The sequence below is a fragment of the Belonocnema kinseyi genome, chromosome 3, assembly GCF_010883055.1.
Source record: "Belonocnema kinseyi isolate 2016_QV_RU_SX_M_011 chromosome 3, B_treatae_v1, whole genome shotgun sequence".
Lineage (NCBI taxonomy): Eukaryota > Metazoa > Arthropoda > Insecta > Hymenoptera > Cynipidae > Belonocnema > Belonocnema kinseyi.
In genome coordinates, this window is record NC_046659.1 from 65,480,893 (window position 1) to 65,507,035 (window position 26,143).

Sequence of the window (26,143 nt, forward strand, 5' to 3'; positions counted from 1 at the left end):
TATATCAACATAGAATTCCCCTGCAGTTTAAATAAACAACACGTTCATTCCACAACACTTCTTCGACCCAGGTCACTGATCAATCACTCTAGCAATTACTCCAGTCGAAGAGCTTCACAAATTCACCATGAAAATAGAGATGCACGCAGAGACGAGAATTTCTTTTTTTTTCAACTGTTTGCTCTCATCCGGTCCCGACTTGAATATGCAAGCAAGATCGGGCAATATTCTCGATTATATTTACATTTTGAGTTCGACATTTCGCGTAAATTGTAGAAATAAGGTCGCAGAATATGAACATTATGGAAGTTGAATCACGACGAATAAGAAGGCCGAAAAGAACCATCGTCAATTAAAACCTCATCAAAGTAATGATTGGATAGGATACTAAATCGAGTAATTAAGTGTAATAATTTTAGAACATCTAATCAGTTAATTGATAAAACAATAAGTAGACTAGAAAATTGCAAACAAATCTAAAACTCAAAAGGGGTAAAAAATATAAAGGAGCTAGTACAATTTTACATAACCACTTAAAGAAGAAGACAAATATAAATTTTTTTGGACAGAAATTAAATTTATTTTATTAACACAATTATTTTAAGTATAATAGAGTAAACTAAAATATATGCTAAATGTCCTAGTAATCGTGACGATTTCAATAAACGGTCAAACCTAATTCTAATTTGAATATATTGTTAAAAAATATGTTGAAGGTAACATTTAACAATACAAATTATTTATTTTGAGCATCTCATAGTTAAAATAAAATTGCAATACATTTAAATTAAAAAAGAAACAAGAAAATTGTCGTCACGATTACAAATTTGGGGGCGAATTGTATAACAATTTGAAAAAAAATTCCAACGCATTTTTGACCACTCATAAATCCAATCAATCAAATTTTATAGGAGAAGCACAAAACGTTTATAGAGGTAAGATTTACAACCGATTTAATAATCCTAGTGTGAAAAAATATATGGCACTGCATGAGCATTTAATAATCTAATGGCAATGACGATGAACTTAGCATCGCTTGGCTTTCCCTGGCATTATGAATAAAAATAGCACATATATCGTTTAGCAAGCACATTTTCTAATTTTAATAATAATATCTCCAATCATTAAGTATATTTTAGTACTCAAAATATGCGGAAGTATCCAATTGAAGCAAAAAATTACTTAGTCACAATTAACTGCCGTATTTATATGTCGATTTAAATAACTTAGATTTTAATGTTGTCTAAAATGCCTAAAATGTAGCCTAAAATGTTCTCAAAATATTGTAAATAGGTTGATTTTCAATTAATTTTTAACCAAAAGATGAATAAAGTGAATAAAAATTACTTTTTATGAAGAAAAAGTGACTATAGTGACTTATTCTTTGAAAAAGTTATTAGAAAGTGACTGAAAAGTAACTCAAGTGACTGTATGGCAGCTCTATTCATTTAAATGAATTGTTCGAAATTTCGAAATACTTGAATACATTTAAATGCTAAGCTTTAGGGTACACAATTTCAAAACCTTAATTTTTTCACTGAAATAAGTATAAAAAAGACAGGAAGTATGATTTTTGAAGAAATCTCAATTTGGTTAGTATCGTTTTCTATCGCTGCTTTGATTGTACAATTTTTGCCGCCGAAATTTGAAATTGCACATTTGTAAAAGTGCTTCACTTTGCATTATGAAGTATTCAGATCGAAAATTGTTAAGTTTAATATAATTTAAATTTTGATTCCTAAAATCAATTGTATAGTCAACTTACTGTAATTGCAACGACGAGCAGTAATATCCTCCTCCATTGATTGTTTTTCAACTCATTTCCAGGATCTTCGTAAAGAGTTCCCGTCTCTTCAGCTTCGGTCGGCCTCTGGATTCCACCCGCAGGCCTTCTTCTTGTACTCTGCTCATAAAATCCTGAAAAAAATTCACACGTGTTGCTGAATTATTTTGCTCATTACACCAATATCTAAAAAAAAAACTTTTGTCACAAAGGCGTACTCACTACTCAAGCAAATCTATCTTTTTACAGGAATTATTTGCTTAATCGTATTACCACAATCCACCTTTCGACGAGAAAGAATAAATCTTGTAACTTTTTCCTCAGTATAAGGTAAAAGTATGAATTTTTATCTGCAGGCATGACTAATAAGATCAGTTAATGCATGAAACTCTTTCACAGTAGAGTAGTTTGAGTTTTATTAATGAAACTGTTAAACGTATTGCTTAATGCACTTCCTGATTTTACTTCTAAAAAGCATAATATTGTTAAAGTGTAAGCAGTGAAATTTCAAGGATTGTTTGCGCAATTTAGTCAAGGTTTATGGACTTTTAATGCTTGTCACTGTTCATTGTTAAACGACTTTTCAGGTGCCAACATTTTCAAATACAATTGTTAGAATAATCATGTCTACGTAATTAAGTGTCATGCAATTTTATCTCGAGAGCGTAGCGTGTACTACATGCATTATACTCAGACTATAGGGTTAAAGTTTGTCAACCAACTAACTATAATGTTAAGATTTTATTAGTGCAAATCATAAAACAAACAAAAAAGAACTATTTTTTATTGCCATGACAGACCCTTCCGAAATAAGAACTTAAACGTCTCATGGATCATCTAAATGAATACTATTTCAGAAAGTAAGTGTAGCTGAAGAAGTCGAAAATATATTTTTTAGGTTCAAAAACTTGATGATTACAAAAATCATAGGGTGGTCACTAAACTCTTCAAAGATTCCCAATAATTTACCGATTTTTCTGGTTTACAGACATTTTTCCCGAGCAATACAATTTTGAACTTCAAGTCTGCAAATTTAAAAAAATTTTCATATTAAGTACTGTATCCAATCGAAGAAATTTTATTTAGAGTTTATCCAACTGACACAATTACAGTACCCACGATCTAAAATCTCAAATCTTTTCATATTAAAGTGTTCAAACTGAACAATTTTAAATGCCAAGAGTTGAAATTATAAAATTATCATTCAATATTAAAAGATTCAATGCTTAACTATTTAAAATTGGATTTATTACCAAAATTTTAAATTGGAAACCGCAAAAATTAAATGTTAAAGATAAGACCTTAAAAATGGCATTCTTAAAATTAGGAATTCAAAAAAATTATTTTGAATTAATAAACATTCTATAATGAAATGTTCAAATGAACAATATCAAACCTGAAGCCTGGAAGATTGCAGAATTAAATGTCAAATGGGAGACTGTTAGCCCTTTAAAAATAAATAATTTTAAGGCTTAGCCTGCCAAAATCGTACATTTCTAAATGTTTAATATTACTCGCTGTATAGTTGAAAATTAAGATACCCTGAAATAAAAAACTTCCAAAATCAGTTTTTCGGGCAAAGAGAAACTTTTCAAAAGAAAAAAACTCTGATTTTGGCATACATTACAAATTTTTTAATTGAACTGTCAATGAAAAATACACTGTCACTGCTCGGGTTCTACAAAATTTAATAAAATTGGTTTCGTATGTCTAGAAATTTTTTCCGGTCAATCGAGTTTTCAAACTGAAGCCTTTAAAAAATGACAATCTTAAATTTGAGACATTCAATAAACTAAACTGCAAAGTAAAGCTTAAAAATGAAATATTAAAAAATTAAAAAACAAAAAAATTAAATAATTTTTAATAAGAATGCTCAAGATTAGAAAAAATATTATATAAAAAAACCAACAGTCGGCTTATACAGGATCTGCGAATAATAGAAAATAATATTGTTTTTAAACTTATAAATATGTACATATTTCCTTAGATTATAAAAATGAGCATTAAAAAATGAAAAATATTTTTTGAAACTTTACGAACAAATTAACAAAATAAAATTTTTCATCATTTTTTAAAAATATTATATTTCGTCTAAAAAACGTTCTACCACTCTTTCGCCAAGGTTATTTACTTCCGTAAACTTTAGCCACAAAATTAATTGAAACTTTGTTCACAAATAAAAAATTCAAAATTTGAAAAATTTTTATCGACTTGCCTACTAGTGAGGAGTTTTTATTTTAATTTGTTCGTAATGCCACAAAGAAAAATTGTAGTACTATTAATAAGGAATCTAATCATTTTGAATTTTTTCGGTCGATGTTTTTACGATCGATCAAAAAGTGTAATGAAATGAATTTTCATTAAATTAAATTCAACAGAATAAAAAATCTATTTTGGACATGGCACAATGTGGACTTAATAAAATTCAATTTTTTAGACTGTACCACGTACCATACATTTTTAAATTAAAGTATTTATAAATTTGGTTTTAAAAGTTACTACAAATAATCATATATACTGTTATATTTTATTCAACACTTGAGTAATATAAATGAATACGACATTTGACATTTTTTACTATTTAAAATAATGAAAACACTACTCCAAAAACTGAAAATAAAATTTGCAAGTCGCTAGCAAATTTTAGGTCATTAATTCGTACCTTTAAGAAGATTTACTAAAAAATTGTAAAGAGTTGAGGAAGTTTGTTTCTATGTTAAGCGGAGAAGGATTTACAAAATTATAATATTATTCAAAATATAAAAGTATGTTTACTGCAATCTATGAAATAGTAATTAGTGCAGTTTTACAAAAAAGTAAAGTCTTAACAAAATTTAACAGCAAGATTTATTCTTCCAAATGATAAGATGTTTCTTTTATAATAGACTAAAATATTTAAATTGCTCTTCGCATATTTATAAAATAATTGTTTTATAAGCAAAAATTAAAAAAAAAAAAGAAAAAAAGGTTCTCAACGAAAATTCAAGAGATTTCCAGACTTTCAAGGATAAAAAAATTCCAGGAGAATTCCAGGTATTCAAGGTTTTCAAGGTAGCTAGACACTTTGCATACAGCAATGTAAAAGAATTTAAAATGATTAGACAAGTTTTCCTAATGAGAATTACAAATACACAGTTGGTCCATTTATGCATTCGCGATCCAGAGACCACCCCGAGATTACAAAAACCGTATTTAACATTTTCCAACTGAGAAAATATTGCACTGACGAAAATTATAAACAGTTCAGGGATGAGATTTAAAGAGTTCAACAATTCTTACTCCAGAGTCTGTCAAATGTAGTAAATCAAAGAGGGGCGAGTGTACACCGACGTTCTGTATACTGATTCCATTTTTCAAGCCTACAGAAGAAGTTTTTTTTACAAAAAAAAAAGAATGAATTCGAATACCATCGATCGTGGTTGACTCATCGTATGAGTAAATATTGCGGCCAGAAATTTTCTTTTCACTAACTAGTTGATTATCGTCTAAGTCCTCGTCACTCTTTAGTTTTGCAAGAGTCTTGCTTCTTTGTTTCGTACCGACTGATTGCATTGCTAAAAGCACATTGGGGGACTGAATGCCGAGGGTAGTAATCAACACATCCGTTCCATACACAAAAGCCGCGCCTAAGAAAAACCCAAGTCCGACAGGTATGAACGCATATTCTCCTTCGTTTCCATAAATTTTGCTCTCCTTGGACATTTCAATTGCAGGTTTCAAAAGCGACCAATAAGTTGCTGCCATCATCACGCCAGCGGCGAATCCTAGACTGGCATCCAGAAGCTTTCGCTGCAAACAGAAGACAATTTTTGTATAAGAATTATTTTCAATTTTTATTCGAAATAAGTAGTGAAACTTTCAGCGTTGCTACAAGGTCCCAATTTCAGAATTACTTGACTTTCCCTAATCAATTTTATATTTTCCCTGACCAGTCTAAATTTGTCTTTTATGTTAAGTACTTATTTTTAATAAATATACATTTATTTTTAACACTTTTAGTGAAAACAGTCAAACCAAATTTTAGAAGGGGCCAACCAGAAATTACGTGAGATATACGAATTTTCAACCAAATATTTAGTTAAGTTTTTAACTAAAAAGGATACATTTAGCACCAAAAATGCAGGAATTAATTTTTAGTTTAAAACAACTCATTTTAAATCGAGAAAAAAGGAATTTTCGAAAAAAATAGTTAAATTTTCAACCAGTCATGAATCTTTGGAAAAAAAATTAATTCTTAGCAAAATGTGTAATAGTTGATATTTCCAACAAAAAGTATTTTAATTTACAATCAAAAACAGTTGAATTAAAATAAAAAATATATTTTTCAACAAATTAGTTAACTCTTCAACCAAAACGACTAATTTTCAAACAACAAAAAATAACTTTGAACCAAATACCTACATTTTCAACCAAAAAGCTGAAGTTTCCACAAAAACATACCGTTTTTCAACCAAATAGATGAATTTTTAGGGTTTCGTAGAACTGGGCAGAAACTCTTATGGTTTCGATTGGGTGTCGGTCCGTTGTACTTTTTTCCAAGGAGGGGAAATTTAGGTGGAGTAAGGGAGGAAAGGTATGGAATTGGAGGTGAAATAAGGGAGGGAATGCATGGAAAGGGTAGATTGAAAGGCTTAATTAAGTTTTTTAAAGAAAATAATTACAAAAAATAATTAAATTTTTTCCTATATTTTCTTATTCAAACATTTTATTTTCATACCATTTTTTTAGGATTCTATTACGACTTAATTAACGTCTTAATACGATATGAAACCTTTCCATGTGAGCAACAACAATAAGAACGACATTTTAACCAAAGAAGTAAATTTTTAACAAAAAAAAAGTTTCAACTAATGACAAAAAAATATGAGTTTTCAACAAAGAAACAAAAGATTTTTTATTTTAAACCAAAAACAGTTGAATTCTATAAAAAGACGAATTTTCATCTACATAGTTCAATCCTCAAACAAAATAGATTAATTTTCAAGAAAACAGTTGTTATTTTTAACCAACAGAAGTTCAATTCTATTAAGAAAAGAATTCAATTCTACCAAAATAGATGAATTTTTAACCAGAAAATACGAGTTTTCAACCAAGAAGATTAATTTTGTACCAAAAAGATTAATTAACAAAACATATATGATTTTTCAACCAAAAAACTATAATGAATTTTTGACCAAGTAGTTCATGTTTAACTAAGTAGTTGAATTTCCAACAAAAAAGGTTAATTCTCAACCAAGAAAGATTATTTGTAAATAAAATTTAACAGATGAGATTTCAACAACAAAAATATTGTTATTCTAAACCAAAAAACGTTAAATTCAACAAAGAAAAGAAGAATTTCCATTAAAATATTTGAATGCTCAGTCCAAAAAAATTGATTTTCAACCAAAGTGTTTTGATATTTAAGAAAAAAGATTATATTATAACAAAAATAGATGAATTTTCAACTTAAAAAGACGAAATTTTAACGAAGAAGCATTTTAAAATCCATTTTTTTATGATTTAGAGAACAGTGATCTTAGACAATGCTGAAAGGGTGGCAGTTTTAATCGACAAAAAAAATTCCCGGTCATTTCGCGGTTTCGTTGTCGGTTTACAATAATTGCTTGTGGCCATTTAATTTTTAAAAATAAAACTCTTAAAACTCAAACTTTTTTATTTGAAGTAATTGAAGCTAAAATTCGAATTAAAGCACTCTCAGTGGAACTCTTTTGAATTTTAAACTTTTAAAGTTGAACCTTAATAAATTTTCAAATCAGAATTTATTTATTCAAGCGCACAATAATCTACATGTACAAAATGAAAGCTTTTAACGCTTTGTGATTGAATTTTTAAAAATTAAATGCTAATTAAATTCTACATGTCAAATCATATTAATTTAAAATATGTAAAATATTAAACATGTCTCTATTCTAAATCAGTACATAGTTACAAATAATTGGTTCCCTTATTTCATCTGAATGTTAAAAATAACAAAGTATCCCCCGTCTACTCAATAATAATGTTAAAAATAAAAAATTGGCCTCTTACAAATCAGAAAAATAATTATGAACCAAAATTCCCTGAATTCCAAATAAATAAAAGTGTAAAACACATTAAGTGCCTCTTCCAAGTAAGGAAATCTTGAAAACAAAAATTTCATCTCTTCTAATTCTATACAAATCTTAAAAATAACAACATGTCCCTATTCGAATTCAGAAAAAAATTTAATTTAAAAAGTTTCAAATCAAATGTGTTAAAAAAGGAATATTTTAGACTTGAGACTGAAACAATATTTGAATAGTATTTAAAATAGACTAAAAGTGTTTAAATATGAATCTATTAATTTGAAGTCAGGGTATCGAAATTTCGGTACGCATAGCCGAATTTTTTTGATACGGATAGTGGGACCTGTAGTTGGGACTTTTCATACAAAAATTTAAGTACAAATAGACAGATTTTTTCGATACGCGTAGACACTGCCTACTGAAAAATTGAAAATTGTTCATAAAATTTTAATTGGACGTTTATATTTTATTATTATTCATTTGTAAAAATTACTCATTAATTTAGATTTCCAGTTGGTCAAATTAGAACATTTTTATTCACAAATTTGTTTAAGTCTTCAAAACTGCATTTTAAAATTAATTAATTTGAAAACTATACGCTTAGTAATGAAGACCCAAAATTGAAAATATTTAAAGTACGAGATTCCACAATTACACATTGTTCAATCTATATATTATTATTTTTATCCTGAAGATCAGTGAGATAGGCTACATAATAGGGACATCGTATTTTTCTTTTTATAAGAATGAAAACTGTGTCACAGCTGTTTCATATTTTTTAGACAAGGTTACTTCTTTTACCTTAATATTTAGTGCATTAGGTTTAAGACAAGGTTCAATTCCTGTCAATGAATCGAAAGTACAACATCAAAAAAGGACTAATACAAAAACAAATTTATTAAAAATATTTCTCAACATTTGTTATAGTTTTAAAGCTTTACTGAAATGAATGAAACAACATGAAAAGTCTAATTTAATCATATTGAATAAAATTTCTATTTATAAGTGTAACAATTAATAACGAAACTGAAAATGTATACTCCTTTACGGTTGATTCTTATAAATAAATTAGCTTATGTTAATAATAATTTTATGTATATTGCACTTGCCACCTTAACCTTCCACAATCTTCTTCTTGATAATGAAAAGTTTTATACGCTATTTGAAGAAGTTTAAGGACTAGTTGCATAGTTATAAAGAGCTTGGGTTACCTGTTCAAATTTTGAAGAGAATAAGAAATATCTTTTAGTTACAATTATAAATAAAATAAAAAGGGACGTTTTTCACACCTAGTAACATTTCTTCCGCAAAAACTGAAACTATGTTCCCTAAGTATCAACTAACATTGATGTCAAGGTATAGAACTTCATAATTAATTGTAATAAAATATACGAACACTTTAACTTTATGATGTCAAAGACTGTCATTAGAAACTGCAATAACTTCGTATAAATTGAGAGGTACGTATTATTATATCGTTTGAACGGTTTTACTGTGTTAGGAAGACTTACTAAAATTTATTAAATTACACCTGTGTTTAATGAGGAAATAAAAATTAAAAAGCTTGTCAATTGAAAGGCAACTACCATTTTTTAAGGCATAAGAAACTTAATACGCAGAGCATTTAATAAAATATGTAAATAATGACCAAAAATAAACTTAAAACTGAACTTACTAAGTTCTCCTCATACAAAACTGGATGCGAATCCATTTACTAAATTAATTGAATGCGAACGAAAAAAAAAGGAAAGTCATCTTTATATGGAGCTTATCGATTTTTGTATAGGTTTAGTAATAAAATATTACATTTTTTAAGATACGTAAAAAGCAGTATCAGACACTGAATGACTGAAATAATAACATTATAAAAAAACTAGTTAAAAAGTTAAAAAAAAAACAGTTGAATTTGAAACCCGAACAATCAATATTTAAGTAAAGAGTTAGGTTAAAAAAAACTTTACTAGCGAATATTTAAAAACTTTCAAGCAAAAAAGACGAGTTTTTAACAAAGTAATTAAAGATTACGGCAAAAAGGTTTTTCTGCTTACAAAAATAACTCAAAAAATCAGTTGGATTATCAATCTAAATAGTTAAACTTTCAACAAAAAGATAATTTTCAACAAAGAAATAGACATTTTAAACGAAAATGAAACGAATGTTCAACAAATAGTTGCATTTTTTGCCAAAATAAGCTAACTTTTGAACAAAATAATTAAATTTTCAACCAACTGGTCGGACATTTAAATAAAACAGATTGAAACTCAACCAAAGACCGTAGCACTTTCAACCAAGAAAGATAAATTTTTAACCAAATAGTGAAGTTTTCAACAACAAAATTTTTAACCGACAGTTGCATTTACAGCCAAATAGCTGTATTTTCAAACAAAAGAAACGAATTTTCAACAAAATAGATCATTTTTTAACAAAGTAGTTGATATTTCACACCAGAAAAATAAATTTTTAAAAGACAAGTACATTTTAAATCAAAAGATTTATTTTCTACCATTAAAGAGAGTGTAGCAAATTTCGGAGAACAAATTGGAAAAAGTTGCATTGAAAAAAAAATTGAAAAAGTCGGACGATCCGAGCCCCAGGTAGAAAAGAAAAATAATATATACACCAAAAATTAATGTTTAAACGCTCTTACTGATGATGATAAATCTTGCAGTAATATAGGGTTTTCCAATAAAAATCAAAGTATTAAATAGTACTTGTTTTCATTTTCCCCTTTCATAAAAATTATAAGGTGTACAGAAAAAAGGAATGAGATAAGATCTGTTTACATTTATTCGTCAGTTCATTATCTCAATCCTGAAATTAGCTCACTTTTCCGGAATCTATAATTAAATATTCGATTTCCCTTCTTCTTATTCCATTTTCCAAAATTTAAGAATTATTATTACAAAGTATCAGAAGGCTTAACAGGGAATACATTAATCAGGTATTGTAACTTTAAAACATAGTATAATATTAATATTTCTATTTTCTAATACTTCTAAGAAAAATCGGTTTATTTTTAATATTATTTTATTTTTTCAATCATTATAATAATATATTAAAGTGATAACAATTATATTTTTACTTAACTGGTTTTGTGGGTTACCTAAATCGGTCATATTTATGACAACATTTTACGTATGTACATAACTGCTCAACTAACGACTTCATGTTTTTATATTTTCTTTCGCATAGTTAAAAATTGATCTATTGCATTTTATTTTAAATTGTAAGCATTCAAAATAAAACAGTTTTTTCATGTCTTGAACAATGAACAATTCTAAATAGCAAGCCTTCGGGAATTGATTTATTTAAGAATTAAAAATTAAATAGTTAACAATTAAAAAACTCTTAAAATCACAAAAATTTAGAAAATAATATCTTGGAAATAGGAAAGGTGTGGGCTTTAAAAAGTTATGAAAAAGTAAATTGACTGTAATTTCCCTTGACATCATTTCGACAGGCCCAAAAATTCTCACAGTGTATATGACTGTACTTTCTATTCTTAATCAAATGAGGAGGAAATGTGAATTACGAGGCCATTCAAATTTAAAATTTCTTTGTTAGATCAAAATGTAATGCTTAAACAAATTCCCGGGTTATACAGGTTTTTTCCCAATTCAAAATATCAAATTGCATCTTACGAGAAGCTCGAAGAAAACGCATTTGACATACAATTTTCCGTAGAGCAATTTTATGTATTGCGATATCTTATTATATTTGCACAAAATAATATTTTTGACATTTTTCTCATATACGGTATATGGTAAAAATGAACACAGTACCTGCTCATATTTGAATAACATGGCAGTTGTAATTTTTATAAACATATATTTTGTTTATTATTTTTGGTACTCTAAATAGGAAAAATTCTTACACATACATATTTATTTCTATGTATATTAACTATTAATTTATGAATACATAAATAAATTTATTTAAAAATAAGAATACCAAAAACAATGAAAAATCACATGTTTAAAAAATAACAACTGCGATGATAAATAAATCTATGCAGATAAGTATGACATCGAAATTGTATTCTATTTTCCATATATACTTTAAAGATCTTCAGAATTGTATTCATTTTCTGAAGTTTTGACCCACATAACCCCATTCATTAGAGTCCGTAAGTTCTGACCCCCCACCCCCCATATTACGTAACATTTTCGAACTACAAAATTTCAACAAGATAGTTACATTTTCAAAGACAGGATTGATTTTCTACTAAAAAATACTAATTTTCAACAAAATACATACATTTTCAACAAGATAGTTACATTTTTAACCAAAAGAATAAATTTTCTACCAAAAAATAATAATTTTGAAAACAATACATAAATCTTTAGAAAGGTAATTACATTTTCAACTAAAAGTAATAATTTTCTACAAAATAAGACGAATTAAAAAAAATTAATTAATTTTCTACTGAAAATAATCAATTTTTAACTGAAAACGAAACAGTTAAATTCTGATTCAAAAACATAAATTTTCAATAAAAAAAGAAATGAATTTTCAACAAAAAAATTCATGTAGCTGAAGTTCCGAACGTTCAAATGAAAGAAATATTTTTCCCCATTTTGATTTTATCCATGAATATTGTTTCAACTGCATTTTAAAATATGCATTATAATTCTGTTTCAATAATAAATGAATTCCAATATAAATGAACAAACATTTTAGCCCTTTTTATAGTTTACATAATTATCAATAAAGAATATCGTTCATTTGAACGTTCGGGACTTCAGGTACATAGTAAATTCAACTTTGGGCCAAATAGTTGAATTTTCTACCAAATTGTTTAATTTTCAACAAAAAAGTTCATTTTCAATCGAAACAGATTAATCATCAACCAGGCAGTTGCATTTATAACCAAGTAAAATGAAATTTCTATACAAAAATAATTATAAATAGAGTTAGATGTAGAATGTGACATACTTCAGACCAGATAGATCATCTGGTCTGAAGTATGTCACATTCTATATCTAAATCTTATTGTAATTATTGTTTACTCAGACGCATAACATCCCCATATACCATGTATAGAAAAATAATACATTTTAAAAACAAAAAGACCAGTGTTAAAAAAATAGTCAAATTCGTAATCAAACAACATTTTTCAGTCAATAGAGAAAAAAATGTCAATCGCATTATTGAATTTTCAAGCGAAAAAGTACGACTTTTTAACAAATATTTTGAATTAAAAAAATGTGTGTAAAAAGCGGTGCCCCCCCCCTAACCCATCCATTAACACAATAATTTAGTTGAACAAAACTAAAAAATGGTATATTATTTTTTGATGGATTTGAATAATATTTACATGTCTAGTTTTTATTTATAAAAAAATCCCAAAAGAAATTTTGAACAAATCTTAATTTTTTAGCCATAAATAATCTACAAGTTTATTAAAAAAAGAACACTGATCTACATTTCTTGATTTGCAAAATACGATAGAAATTTTATTTTAAAAAGCGTTATTCTTAAAAAAACATTTAAAAATTAAAAAAGAGTTCAAATTGAAAAGGTCTTGCTAAACAAAGTAGAATTTCGTATTCATTAATAATTGTTATAACTCTTAGAGAATATCAACTGCTCAAAGCTTAAACATTGTTCTAAATTGTTAAAAAATTATTTAAATTTAATAAATTCTAAAAAAAACTGTATCTTATGAATCGCAACTTTAAACAGTAAACATTCAAATTTATTTTTCTTATTATCACGAATAAAAAAATATCACATCGTCGAAAACTTTGAATGTTATTCCTGGTTCTAATTTTTATTCCAAGGTAATTCCCGTTTTTTTATTCTCGGATATTTCCCGCTTAGAAGACACGCTGTGATGTTCTTATGGATTTTTTTTTAATTATGGCAAGTTTTTAAAAGAGGTTTATGCAAATGAGATAAATGACATATTTTTAAAGGCTGTGGCTACGTTTAACAATATTTCGGTTTGCGGAGCTGGAAATGGGGCTATTTTTAATAAAATTTCGATACAAAGGGCCAGATTTTGTAGTCACGTGTAAATAGTCCCTTTTTTTAAATGATTTAACTCTTGCGAAAGACCAACGATTACATCGAAAAAGTAACAAAAATATTTCAAAAAATAACTTCATTTTACTGCAATTGTAATTTTATTCATAACTAAATTACCCGAGAATGATTTTAGTTCTATAAAAATCATAACATAAAAATACACAAACCCTACATCTAAGTACTGTCAAAAATAATTTGAAATAAGTATTTGGCGCGAAAACATAAAACAGGTTGCGGCATATTGGAAAGTAGGTTATGTTTCTCGATAGGGGTGAGTTATACAGAGTAATAAACCTAAATGTTTAGGAATAAGAGATGACAAATTTTAGCATAAAGAAGAAATCACAACAACAAAGAAACAATAAATTAAAAACAATCTATTAAAACTCACTTGTTTTCCTCTAATAAAAATAACCAGGGCAGCACCAGCAGCCGTAGAACCCCATGTGAACAATGTTCCCAAAAGGGCTTGGGTAATCGGCGAATATCCTCTCAACATGATTGTTTCTATTTTCAAATTCAAATAATTTCCTAGAGTTGATGTCTGCCCTCAATGCGAATTGAATGGAACTGTTGAATTCTCGCTGGCTTGCACTCAGTCCCCCTTGTCACAACTACCACCACCATATCACCAACACTATCGTCACCCAACTCCACTCCTGAAGAAGTCTTAAAAGTTACTCTGACATTGTCCACGATCCATTAAATGATGAATATGCAAACTCCCCGCAATTATAAGCTTTACTTATAATGAATTAATTATTCAAAAGCTCTTTTCTCAATCACAGACATAGTCATTTATAAAAAGTATGATAAAATAAACGCAACAAACAAATCATTCAGAAACTATGCCAAATTTAAGGGGTTGATGTTGATAATGAATTATGATTTGGCAAACACACACACTTTTTTACAGTCTTATCGCTCCTACCTGTATTTATTTGATTCGTTTAATTTATGATAATGAATTGAGATGCATATAATGATACTGTTAATGTTGATGATGAAAGATAATTTCGCAAGCGCCACACATGCACTTTATGATCTTATCAGTCGTATACGAAGTTATTCAATTAATTTAATTTTACAATAGTCCTAGTTCAATTTTCAGTTATGAATCTACATTTATTCTCACTTGCTGCCCATAATGTCGGTTCATTAACGCCCGATCAGTCCGAATTATCCGACAAAAAAACGTGAGCCGTTCTTGCACGTGCAAAAGGCTTGTCAAATCGGTCAATACACATACACACTGGAAGCTGACCACACTCCAATCTAACCTAAATTTTGTGACGTGGCGTTGCGATCGTCATTAGGGAGCAGACGACATTTAAAGTGACGTTTTAAAAATGGCGTCTGCTTCGGTAGGTGTTCCGTGTTTTGTGTGATTTATTGTGCGATTTTTAATGTTTTTCTCATTTCTAACCTTTTTTATCGAATTCGCAAGGCATTCTGAAATCCGGCTTTCAAACGATAAAAGCTATAAATAATTATAGCTTTTTTCCTCGACCTGGAAAGCTGCTGTTCGCTATTGCATGTAACGTGTATGTATGCGTATTTTTTTGAAGGGAATATGGATTTATTTGGGGGTTTGTTTACTTTTTCAGTATTTGTGATGTTTTCTAAATGAGTAACTATAATCTTGATGGACCTTTGCTTGATTTTTTTCAATGAGAGAAATGGCTTTTAGTGCGGGGACAATATCGGTGAATCTTAACCTAAATTTTACATCTTCGCTTATTCGTATTGATTTGGAGTAAAAATAATCAGTTTAAAGTGTGACCTCTGTGAATCATGTACACTGTTCATAAAAACATGTTTTTATTTTGAATGATTTTTATTCTCTGTATTTTTTGCATATTTAATTATTATTGCTTACTGGTATGGCACAACTTATGTGAAACATGATTTTGGAATTTCTCTAATGACAGGGCTTATTAGCAATGAGCAAACTTAAGACAGGATTGGTACAGTTCAGTGAATTCCAGAAATTCACGGATATTTAAAACTGGTCAGGGAATCTCAGGGAATTTCCGATAAAGTGAAGTTGAAGTTGATTTTATTATTTTGTTGAACATTAGTTTTTTAGGTTAAACATTCATCTCTTTTGGCAGAAATTGCATATTTTTTTGTTAAAAATCACAACTATTTGGTTGAAAATGTATCCGTCTTAGTTGACGATACAACAATTCTGTTGAAAATTCGCCTTTTGTAGTAGAATATTAATATTTTTGGTGGCTAATTCATTTCTTTGGTTGAAAATTAAACTATTCAATTGTAACTATTAGACTGAAAATTAATCATTTCATCTTTTGTGGGAAATTGATCTTTGTTATACCAATTTTATCTTCTTGGTTTAAAATTTAACTTTCGTTAAAAAAGTATTTGTGTTAGTTAAGAATTCATGTATTTTGTTGAAAATTTGTCTTTTGGTGGATAATTAATCCTAATTAAAATTATAAGAAAATAATATAATAGAATTATTTAATATGATAAAAATAAATAAAGTTTTAAATATTGCTCAATTATTTTTAAAAAAAATTTTAATGGAATTTTTATTTCTTTAATAATAAAATTTGAAAATTTATTTAACAAAATGTATTATATAGAAGGTCTAAATCAAAATAATTTTCTTAAAAACGTCATAAAATATATTCCTAATCAATTTAATGCAAAATTTACTCTTCTTGAAGGATCAAAAACGGTAAATAAGTTTCTTAAGAAATTAATCATAATCCAACTTATCCTAAGATAATTCTAATATTATTAAACCTAATAATGATTAAAATTATAGAAATAACAAATAATATTAAAATTATAATAAGATATTTGTTTAAATATATTATTATATTTTCTTCACTATATCGATTCAAAATTTAAATATTTGGTTAAAAATTCTTTTCTTTTCGAGACTCGTCAGTTTAGTTAAAAATTAATTTCTTTGGTTAAAGTTATAACTATTTTGTTTGAATTTGCGAAAAAAACTCGTCTATTTTGCTCAAAATTCAACTGTTTTGGTAGAAAATTACATTTTTTGGGTTGAAAATTCATATTTTTGGGTGAGATTTTGTTTTCTTAATTTACTACATTTTATTTATTTGATTGAAAACCTGTCTTTTTCGTTGAAAAATTCAACTATTTATGTAGAAAATTCCATTTTTTTTAAATTCATATTTTTGAGTCGGCAACTCAACTGGCAGACAGAAAGTTTGTCTTTTTGACTTGAAAATTTAGCACTTTGGATAAGATTTTTTTTTCTTTATCGAATGAAAATGAGACTTTTTTGTTGAAAATTCTTCTTTTTGCTTTGGAAATTATTCTGTTTTGTTTCCGGATTTCTTGACCGAAAGTTAATAGATTTAACCGAAAATTTAATCCTTCCATTTTTGGTTAAAACTTGATTTCTTTGAGTTGAAAAATAAAATATTTGGTTGCAAATTCATTTATTTTAGGTTTGTTTTACGTAATTCGTGGATGATCCCTTATAAAATTATGTATGGCTATTGTCATTAAAATTGTTGGAAATATATTTAATTAGAAATATTTTTTTGCATTTGCATTATTGATCTACTATGTGTAACGTTGTTTTTATATCTAAAAAAATATTTTTAACGTTTAGGAAAAATGAAAACTGTTCGGGAAAAGTCAGGCAATTTCGAAATTCGGATTTTGTAGCAAATCTGTTAGAGATTAAGTTTATTCTATCACCAATGCATATTTTAAATAACATTTTCACATAGTTTGTGCAGTTCCAATTTCACTGTAGTATTCAACTGCAATACAGATATTTAAAAAATCAGACCAAACATGTATGTCAAATTGTTTAAAAATTTGAAATTGTTCAGGTCTTCACCTTCTCCTCTTTTCTTATTGGATTTTGTGAATTAAATTTTATGGTTTGCAGGTGCCATTACTAATGGACGACGATACAATCGCGTTTGGAGAGGAGGATGAAGCGACGCAAAATAAACTTAAGTATGTCTAAATTTGAGAAAAGAAATTTCTTGAGGATTTGCGAGCATTTAATTTAACTTATCCATATGCAATTCATTATTTCAGACACCCTTACGTCACCTCGTTCCACCTTGCCTTCAGGGTGACGGCTTTAGTTACCTACATGTTTTGTGGGTGGTTTTCGACGAGTTTTATAGCTAGTTTTGTTGCTGTCACTCTTCTATTGTCTATGGACTTTTGGACAGTCAAAAATATCACTGGAAGACTGATGGTAGGACTTAGGTGGTGGAATTACGTAGACGACGATGGAAAGAGCCATTGGGTCTTCGAATCCAGAAAGGTTTTAGTTACTTAATTTTTAAACATTACCAGGCAATGACCGGGATTTTTCAATCGATTGTACTAAAATGATTACCATAAGTTTTTTTAAAAGATTCTGTTGCTTTCAGTTTGTTCAGTCACGAAACAAGCAATGAAACTAACCTTTTTGTCGACAGTGACAATAATAGAAGTGATGCTCTTTACAATTTTTTAAAATTTTGGAATTTTTAAATTTTGAAATCTTGAAACCCGATGCACAGCCAAACTCTCTAATTATAGCATTGATCTGAAGTATGATATCTGATTTTTTTTAATCAAAGAAAGAAATATTTATGTTTTAAAATAAAAATACAAAAACCGTAATCGAAAGGATGGCAAAAAAGAACTAGATAAAACAAATGTTTGCATACCTCAAATGAAACTGGCTGCAAATTGAAGTAGACTCGTCTGCTAATTTAAATAAAAAGGTCAATTTTCAAGTTTAAAGTAAAATAAATTCATTCTTTTGAAATTTTAAGTTTCTCAGTATGGGTTAATAAAGTTTACTACAAAAAAAGTTCGCTAATTCCGAGAAAATCGACTGAGGATTTTAAGATCAAAATTTCATGGGTCTTCAAAATCTGATTTAGAGAGTGATTAAAAAAACAAATTTTGAATTTGTTGAAAAAATATAGTTTTAATTCGGAGATGTGAGGGTTCTAAATCAGAATAAAAAACGTTTGATTCAAAAAAAGTATTCTGTTCCGAGATTGCTCAAAATCGGAAGAAAAAAATTTTGCTGTCATTAAATGATGACGATTGCAAGAAATCCCAATTTTAAAAGATTTAAAAGCATTACTTCTACATTAAAATTGTAACTAATATTTTAAATACATTTTTTTTTTTTAATTATTGTATCAGAAGATATTTTGCAAAATTCTTTTAGCGCAATATTTATTTGATTTCTAAAGAATTTTTCTTGCAATAAATCCAATTTCGATAAAAAATTTGGTTACCTATATCTGTACTCCAACTCTTCCATTAGATTTGGAACATATATTTGTAATTTAGAATCTGAAAAGGGAAATTTCTAAAAGATTTATTATGCGTCTGTTTTAGGGCAGGGAAGTTTTGAAAAGAATGATAATTTTCGGTTGGTTCAGGGAGTTTTTTGACAGAATTATAATTCTGAGTTATACCTGGATTAAAAACAGAAGCATAATGAAGTAAAATTTTGACTTTGTGTTCTAACAGGATATTTTCCGAATTGTAACAGAGAATTTTCCAGTAAAATTCAAACCTTTTTCCAAAAGAGTTATAATGACTTGAAAAAGTGCATTTTCCAAAAGAATTACATTTCTGATTTGGAAAGTGGAATTTTCGTAAACAATTAAAATTCTGAGTTTGGTCTTGAAAATTAAAAAAAACAACAGAATTTAAAATTTAAGTGTCTGGTAAACACTGAACGGTGAGCCTCAATCTTTCTCGACCTGAAAGTTCTTCCAGTCGATTTTTCTTTAGATAATAATTTTCGATTGCTTTTGAAAATAAAGTATCGAGCATTTTTTAAATTGGTATAATTCAAATGTAGGACACTTCTTTTTAACATATTTTAATTTATTGTTTAGAAAGTGTAATTCTGCATTGAAATGTGAGTAAATAAGTATTTTAAAAAGAAAAGGATATTTTGAAAGCTGTGCATTTTATATAGACTTGTGTAAACCAGAAGATGGTTTTTTGTCATTAAGATTATTAAAGCGTTTTAAATATTTAAAGGAAGAAAAATATCGATCCCTTTTTGAAATAACTAAAATTAGTTCTGCGTTTTGCGTCTTTCAAATTATTCTTTAAGAATTGTTATTCCGTAGTAAAAGTTGCGTAAAATAGCATAAAAGAATTCGATAAATTGAAAACTGTGTTTGATGGAAGTTTTTGTATACCTGAAAATGGTATTTTGTCATTAGGGATTAGTGTTATTAAAGTATTTAGTACTCCACTTTTTTATATTTAAATGTTTTAAATATTTAAAGAAACAAAGATTCAAGATTTAAAATTTTCCTTTGCACTACTCATAAATCATCAAAAAGATGCTTTCTGTAATTAAACATCCAGTTTAAGAACAAATTTAGAAAAAAATTTAAGCTGAAGACAGTTGAGACCCACTTTGCTGACGAACTTTTAATAAAACTTATTTCAAAAGTATTAAACTACTTAAAGCTTATTAAATAATTCCAAGCCAAGAAGACAGAAACGTTTAAGTTATGGAAATTAGTTTTTTCTTATTTTTTTACTTTTACTGTTTCCTAAAAAAAAATGCCGTTAACATTAGTTAGAAAAGCCATAAAAGTATAATTATAAGGACATTTAAAAATGGTAAAATTATTAAACATGATGTCTGCCATATGCCCTGTGTTTCAGGGTGCTCAACAGAATCGAATAAATGCTTCAGAAGCGCGGATATTTTGGCTGGCCTTAATCCTCTGCCCTTTGCTCTGGGCCCTTCTCTTTTTTGTCGCATTCTTTACTTTCAAATTCAAGTGGCTATTGCTGACGACAATCGCACTTGTACTCAACGGAGCCAATCTTTATGGATACGTTAAATGCAAAATGGGTAGCGATAAAAATATTTCTTCTGCCACCAGCGATTTCATCAGAAAGCAATTTATACAAAATGTAAGAAAAAACTCACAATAAAAAAATAATGTTCTCATTTTTGTTACATTACTCTTCATGTATTTGTTATTGAAAAAAATGTATTTTTCAGATGGCTTCGATGATGACAAGATCTCCTCCAGCTACAAATTCTAATCAACCAGGAAATGTTATTTAGAAGAATAAGAATGTGATAATTTCTCGCCTCGATGTCATAATCGTGAATGAACATATTTATCCTAATAAGTTGTACATACAATAGTGAGATGACTTTTTTAAGTATAAGGAAGCAATAAAAGGCGCCTTTAGAGCGTGATTCTGAGAAAGACATTTTTGTTTAAAGGACGAAGGTCGGGAGAAAATCATTTGTACACGTTAGTTGCTATTTTATTGATGCCATCCGGCACTACATACTTTACAATGCAGTTTTCTTGTCAACAGTCTTCTAATACACATTATTTATGATAATCTTTTTAATTCAATCGATAACATTTTGTTTACCGCTCCTGCCCTATAACCACTGTATTCCTTCTGGGAAGAAAGTATTACAAAATAATTTGTTCTCATTCGTTTATTTTTTACGAATTCATTTCTGTTTTGCTCTAAGTTTTATATTAATTCTTCTAAACTTGAATTGCAGTCGTGAATCTCGTTTGTTGACTGTTTGTATTACTATAATAATACAGGGAATTTTTTAATTTGCTTTTGCGAATCAATTAAGCAGAATTTGACAACCTTTTTTTTAAGAAATCAAACACATTGCGATATTCTAATATAATTCAAAATACTCGACAGTAGATCGAATCATTTTTAGGAGTTTAAATACACATTTAAAAAATATAAAAAAACTATAAAAATCTAAAAGTAATGATAAATTCTAGAGCATTTTAAAACTATTTCAGATAAAAATGATCTGAAATAAATTGTATAATTAAAAAGTAATACTCGTAAGAAAATAATTAAAACAGTAACTTAATAACTTAATGAGTGTCATTAAAACCCGTTAGAAACTTAACGAGATGTCAATTTATGTGAAAAAAGTAAAAATGCAAATTAAAATTGCCAAATTGCGGAGTGATACAAAATTTTATATAATGGAAAAAAGGTTTGCTTCAAGCAATGCAAATTAAACAGTTTATAATTACAAGCGTTTTAGAATCTGAAAGTTGTATAATCCACATTTAAATAAATATAAATCAATTTTTAAAATACCGTTAAATTATTTTAAATAAACATTTAAAATTGCAGAATTTTAGATTGGAAACGTTGAAAATTAAAAATGTATATTTATGCTTTTAATGATCCGACACTAAAGATTTGTAACTTTATATATTTTTTGAATTATTTATAACTGAAGCATTTTAAATTCGACAATAATCAAATCAAAAAAATTTGTTCATTTTGAACTCCAACATTTCTTATATTGAATGCGATTCAAATCTATAACATATTTGTAATCATAATAAAAGTTTAAAATTGAACAATTTTATTTGAAAGCGTTCTAAATTAAACAATTTAGTGAAAAAAGTATACTTTGTTCGTACTTTAAATAAAAATATAAGAAATAAACTAAAGAAGATTGCAAAATTGTGTGAATATATGTAGACTGATTGAAACAGTTTTGCTTCCTTTATCATTCCTAATTATTTTATTTATTAAAAATTTTACCCCATTCGGAATGTTCATCTTTTAAGAATAATTTAATTTTATTAAAATGTCCACTTAATATATTTTTGGTACAAAATTAATTTATTTTGGTTGAAAATTTAATTATTTTGTTGAAAATAGAACTACTTGGTTGAAAATTGAACTACTAAAAAAATTTCTTTTTGTCGAAAATTGAACTATTTTATGGAAACTAAAGTTCATGCTAAAAATTCATATTTTCAAGTTAAAAAATTCACTGTTTCACAGAAGATTTGCCTTTTGGCTTGAAATTTGAACAATTTAGATGCAATTTTTGGTTCTTGTCTAAAAAATGTGTGTGTTAAAATATCGTCTGGTTGGGAAATTCATCATTTTACTTTAAAATTCCTCGGTATGGTGGAAAATGAAAGTATTTTTTAGAAATTCTCTTTTCATTTGATTACATTTCTTTGTATTGAAAATCTACCTTTTTATCGGAAAAATCAGTTTTTTGTTTTAAAATGCATGTTGTTGAAAATTCGTTTATTGGGTAGGAAAATTGATACTTTTAGTTGTAAATTCGTTTTTGTTGAAAATTGATTGATTGAAAAAGATTTTTGGTTCAAAACTTTTTTTTTACTTAAAAATCATAAAATTCTGCAAACTTCATCAATACGCTAAAATTCTCTGAATTCCTAGAATTTTTACAATTGTCCAAATTCCCTAAATAATTTATTTTTGATGATCAGAAATTTCTGAACTCCTTAAAATTCATAAATTCTCTGAATATTTTGAATATTCTGAATTCTTTAAATTTCTTCATTTACTTATGTATACATGTTTTAATAATAAAAACTTTGATCATTTCGAACTGGAATTTTTGATTAAAATTACTCTTTAAAATAAGCTCTGCTCTCAATCACAATATGAAATCTGTTTTAAGGAATTTATTGGTCACAAATTTTGAACAAGGGACACAAAAAACTTAAAGCTACACGAACGAAGAACTACATTTACCAATAGAAATGCAAATAATAGATACATTTCTGGACTTGAAATTCTTAATCTCTTATAAGCGCTTATATACAATTTTGAAGTTCGATGACATAATTACAAAAACGAGACAAATAATACACGTTGCGTACAGATTAATATAAAAATTACTATTTTAAACCTAAGTACAATAATTCATATTTTGTATTCCGTTCTCGTAAAAATAAAGAAACATCGAGTTTCGAGTATTCTAAAAAACTTTAATATAAAATCAAATAAATGCAGGATTTGTAAGTTTTAGATTCGATCTACTGTCATTTAAGTTGATTTTAAATGTAACGAGTCAATAAACTAAAATACACTTTTTAAACTATTTCCACAGTTAAAAACTAAAGGGTCTGAAAATAGTAATCGTTGGTTTGTAAAAATTTATAAAAAAGACAATCTTAAAAAGTATAAAACGTATATGCAACATTTTAAAGTAAAATCTGGGGTCGTGAGTAGATCAATAAAATTTAATTGTTTACCGTTAGCATGGGAAATATCCACATGCCACTAGTGTTTGCTCTCTTCACAATATTTATAATAATATATATCTATTATGTTATTTCTTATATAATATGTATAATGCTGTTTAATGACAGATGGTGCTTTTATTTACACACAATTGTAAACTCCTGGCCCTCTTGTATTCTTAAAAAAATGGAATGATTGAACAGTACGTAGAGTCAAAAAATAGAAAAATATTTCCATCAACATTAAATAAAATGTGAAGAAAAAGAAAGAGTGTATTTAAAATGTTCGATAGTAGTGTAGCCTGAGCCAAACAAATGCCAAGAACTAGAAAAATTATCTTATTGCTTTCGTCACTTTATACTTATGACACTCTATACACAGTCGAGGCAGTTTGTACCTTTATTTTATGAATATTTATCAAAGAAATGTACAATACGATACAATATGTACTCGTAAAATCGGAGGACATAAATAAGCGCGAGCTTATTGTCATTACAGACCGAAGAATAATGTACAAAGTTTAACTAGAGCGTATCTCGAATACTTACACTATTAGTCCAAATTTATTAGATTCATTTATTTTTTATGTTTCTGGTATTTATTTGGCGTAAATACACGCGTTATTCCGATGCCTTTTATGTGCAAGGGGACATTTTTGTACACTGATAGTGGATGTCGTAACTCGATATATCTCCATGTTTAAATTATGCTTTACTAATTACTGCCTGTTCAGTTGGCCGCTCATTTTAGCACGCATACGCAAAACAGAGAAAACGGGATTAGTAGTTAATACTCTCCGGATTAGTATAATATTTAAAATTCCCTTGTTTTTTTTTATTTCTTTTTTTTAATGGTTCGTTTTGTTATTTAAATTTTAGAAGCAAATAAGTATCAATGCGAAATAATAATGTTGAATTGATAATACATGAAATTGATAATTCGAAACCAATCAGTAATATTTAATTTTTATGGCTTAAAATATTTGGAATCAGGAAAAAACTTTAACCTTTTTGAATTCAGTAAAAATAATTGAATTGTTAAAATCTATTGCAATTTAAAATTTATTAAGCCTTCTTAGTCTATTATATAAAAAATTACATGTTCCTATCTTTCTTTAAAATTAACGAGTTTTATATTTAGAGCAATAAAAATTTGTCAGATTATGTAAATTATTTTAAATTTCTCGAATTCTCGTATTCTCAAACCCCTGACATCCTTGAAGTTCCTTAATTATTTTAATGTTCTAAATTCCTGAAGTTCGTCGACAATTTCATAAATTCCCCTTATGTTATGAAATTTCTCTGAATTTTCTGAATTTCAGAAATACACAGAATTCCATAAATGATCGAAAATCCTCTGAATTTCTCGAATATTTTAATGTTTTGAATTGCTTAAATTTATTAGTTTTTCTGAATTCTCCTAATTTCTTAAATTACCTAAATGCTCTAAAATTGTCTGAAATTTCAAAATATCCTGAATTTACTGGATTTCTGCAAATTCCTTCAATATTCTGAATTCCCTGATTTTTGCAAATTCCTTGAATATTCTAAACTCATAAAATTCCTCGAATTCTCTGAATCTCCTTAATTGTGAATATTTTAGGACATCAGGAAATTCTCTATCTTTTCTGAATTCCCTAAATATTATACATTTTTTTAAATCCCTGAATTTCTTGTAATTAGATGAGTTCCTTGAATATTCTGAATTCCTGAAACTCCTTGGATTCTTCAAATTACGTGAATTCTCTTAAATCCTTAAAATTCATCAATTCTCTTTTTTTTAGAAATTTGTGAATTTCTCTGAATTTCATAAATACAGTGAAGTTCCTGATATGCTCTAAAATTTTCAAAATTTCCCGAAATCCTTTAATATTCTGAATTTTTCGATTCTTTTAAATGTTATAAATTCCTTAAATTCATTATTTTCTCTGGATTCTCTTAGTTCCTTATATTCCCTAAATGCTATGAAATTGTTTGAACTTCCTGAAATCTTAGAATATTTCGAACTCACTAATATTCTTGATTATTCTTGAATTCTCTGAATTTGGAATATTTGAGGAATTCAGGAAATTCTCTAAATTTCATGAATTCCTTCAATATTATGAATTCTTTTAAATCATAGAATCTCTTATAATTAGCTGAATTCCTTTCATATTTGGAATTTTCTGAAATCTCTGAATTCCTGCAATCTCATGCATTTTTTGCGTTATTTGGAAATCCTTAGAATTCTCAGAATCCAGCAA

The 26,143-nt window shown here is 27.4% G+C and overlaps 2 protein-coding genes across 4 annotated transcripts in view; one reads left to right on the plus strand and one right to left on the minus strand.

The window, feature by feature from the left end:
- The window catches only part of LOC117168941 (zinc transporter ZIP11), a 152,810-nt gene extending 137,705 nt beyond the window's left edge, over positions 1-15,105 (minus strand). Inside the window, exons 1-4 of one of the 2 annotated variants that reach the window (XM_033354932.1) lie at positions 14,996-15,103; positions 14,252-14,791; positions 5,191-5,572; positions 1,766-1,917 (exon numbers count right to left, since the gene is read on the minus strand). In XM_033354932.1, the coding sequence (XP_033210823.1) occupies positions 1,766-1,917; positions 5,191-5,572; positions 14,252-14,359 (642 nt within the window). In that variant the 5' untranslated portion in view covers positions 14,360-14,791; positions 14,996-15,103. Of the gene's footprint in view, positions 1-1,765; positions 1,918-5,190; positions 5,573-14,251 lie in introns of both variants that reach the window. The other variant, XM_033354933.1, reaches the window with a different exon arrangement.
- Positions 15,106-15,174: 69 nt separating this feature from the next.
- LOC117168942 (uncharacterized Golgi apparatus membrane protein-like protein CG5021) lies at positions 15,175-21,243 on the plus strand. Of its 2 annotated transcripts, none has more exons than XM_033354935.1 (5): positions 15,175-15,404; positions 17,765-17,835; positions 17,920-18,154; positions 20,545-20,787; positions 20,879-21,243. In XM_033354935.1, the coding sequence occupies exons 2-5, from the start codon at positions 17,777-17,779 to the stop codon at positions 20,942-20,944; spliced, it is 603 nt and encodes a 200-aa protein (XP_033210826.1). In that variant the 5' UTR covers positions 15,175-15,404; positions 17,765-17,776; the 3' UTR covers positions 20,945-21,243. The 2 variants fall into 2 exon arrangements, with proteins under 2 accessions (XP_033210826.1, XP_033210825.1); XM_033354934.1 differs by having other exon boundaries at positions 15,177-15,404; positions 20,533-20,787.
- The last annotated feature ends 4,900 nt before the right edge of the window (positions 21,244-26,143 follow it).